Source organism: Trypanosoma rangeli, assembly GCF_003719475.1.
Source record: "Trypanosoma rangeli strain AM80 chromosome Unknown Tra_15.4_contig_00545, whole genome shotgun sequence".
Lineage (NCBI taxonomy): Eukaryota > Euglenozoa > Kinetoplastea > Trypanosomatida > Trypanosomatidae > Trypanosoma > Trypanosoma rangeli.
The window spans coordinates 1-1,071 of NW_021706291.1; the positions used below are offsets into that span (position 1 = coordinate 1).

General features: G+C 56.9%; 2 protein-coding genes across 2 annotated transcripts in view; both read right to left on the reverse strand.

Annotated features, from left to right (window-relative positions):
- Positions 1-586: 586 nt before the first annotated feature.
- On the reverse strand, positions 587-1,021 carry TraAM80_09264 (trans-sialidase; the record flags this gene model as incomplete). Its single annotated transcript, XM_029385957.1, has 1 exon — positions 587-1,021. One exon carries the CDS (start codon positions 1,019-1,021, stop codon positions 587-589), a length of 435 nt encoding a protein of 144 aa, XP_029234194.1.
- A 1-nt stretch (position 1,022) lies between these two features.
- TraAM80_09265 (trans-sialidase) overlaps positions 1,023-1,071 on the reverse strand; it is a gene marked incomplete at both ends in the record, with an annotated part of 2,442 nt that continues 2,393 nt past the window's right edge. Inside the window, one exon of the mRNA XM_029385958.1 lies at positions 1,023-1,071. This exon is cut by the window's right edge and continues 2,393 nt beyond it. Within this exon, the coding sequence (XP_029234195.1) occupies positions 1,023-1,071 (49 nt within the window).

Here is a 1,071-nt window from a genome sequence, read left to right on the forward strand (position 1 = left end):
TCCGCGTGGGACGCCAAGTCTGGCGCAGATGCCGGACTGAAATCAAATGAACACGCCGCTGGGACGTTGCCCCGCACCCAAGCAAAATGTCTGTGTGGCAGTCATCACTGTTGGACGGCCTCCCCGTAAACGTGCGCCTCAACAACTCCGCCCTTTGCACCACCTTCGCGGCAACAAATTGAAAAAAAATTATTTCCAATTCGGACAGTTTCCGGCAAAACAATAATAATTCACAGCACCCGCCCACTCACCCCGCAAGCCCCCAAAAATCAATATATAAAAACAACTAAAAGAAAAAAAAGAACATATTTATTCCGTCCCAATTGGGTCTCATGCCTACGCAGCGTGCATCGTTCATTGCGGGCACCTCGACGTGTTGTCGTCTCGCCCCCGTTCCCTGCAGAGAGTGGGCAAAGCAATAAAATCATTACAGTAAAACAAAAAAAAAATGTTCCCGACGTTCCACCCAGCGGGTGGAACCAGCCCGTAACCGGGGCGAAAAGCAAGACGATCCGAAACGGACCCGAAATTAATTCAGGGGCGCACATGTTTTCCCTCTGCGTGGCGCAGCCCCCGGCACCGCCGGTCAGCAAAGCGCAGAGAAGCCCCACAGCCCAAGCAGCAGAAGCAGCGGCAACAGCACCCCAGACAGACGCCCACGCACAGAACTGTCGCCGCCACCAACCTCCTTTGGCGCTGCCTCCGCAACCCTCTTGGCATGTGGGACGGAGGCGTTGTTCAGGCCTGGCGCCGGTGCATCGCGTGGTCCGGCACCTTCCCCTGCGGAACTGCCAGTCACACCGTGCATTGAACCCGCCGGGTCGCTGGTGGGGGGTGCTGCGGGCGGGGGCAGTTTCTCCACTTCCGTCACCGTCCCGCTCTCTTCCCTCCTCATTAGTGCCTCAATCTCACTGCCGTTGAAGCAGCGATTGTACAGCAAGACGTTCGTCACCGTCACGTGGCTCCCTGCGTCTTCCTCGGTGCCGTCCCCGTAACCCCCAAAGTAGATGTCTGAGATCATTTCAGGTGACATTCCCAGCAGAGGCCGCGCAAGACCAACTCCAGAGGAAT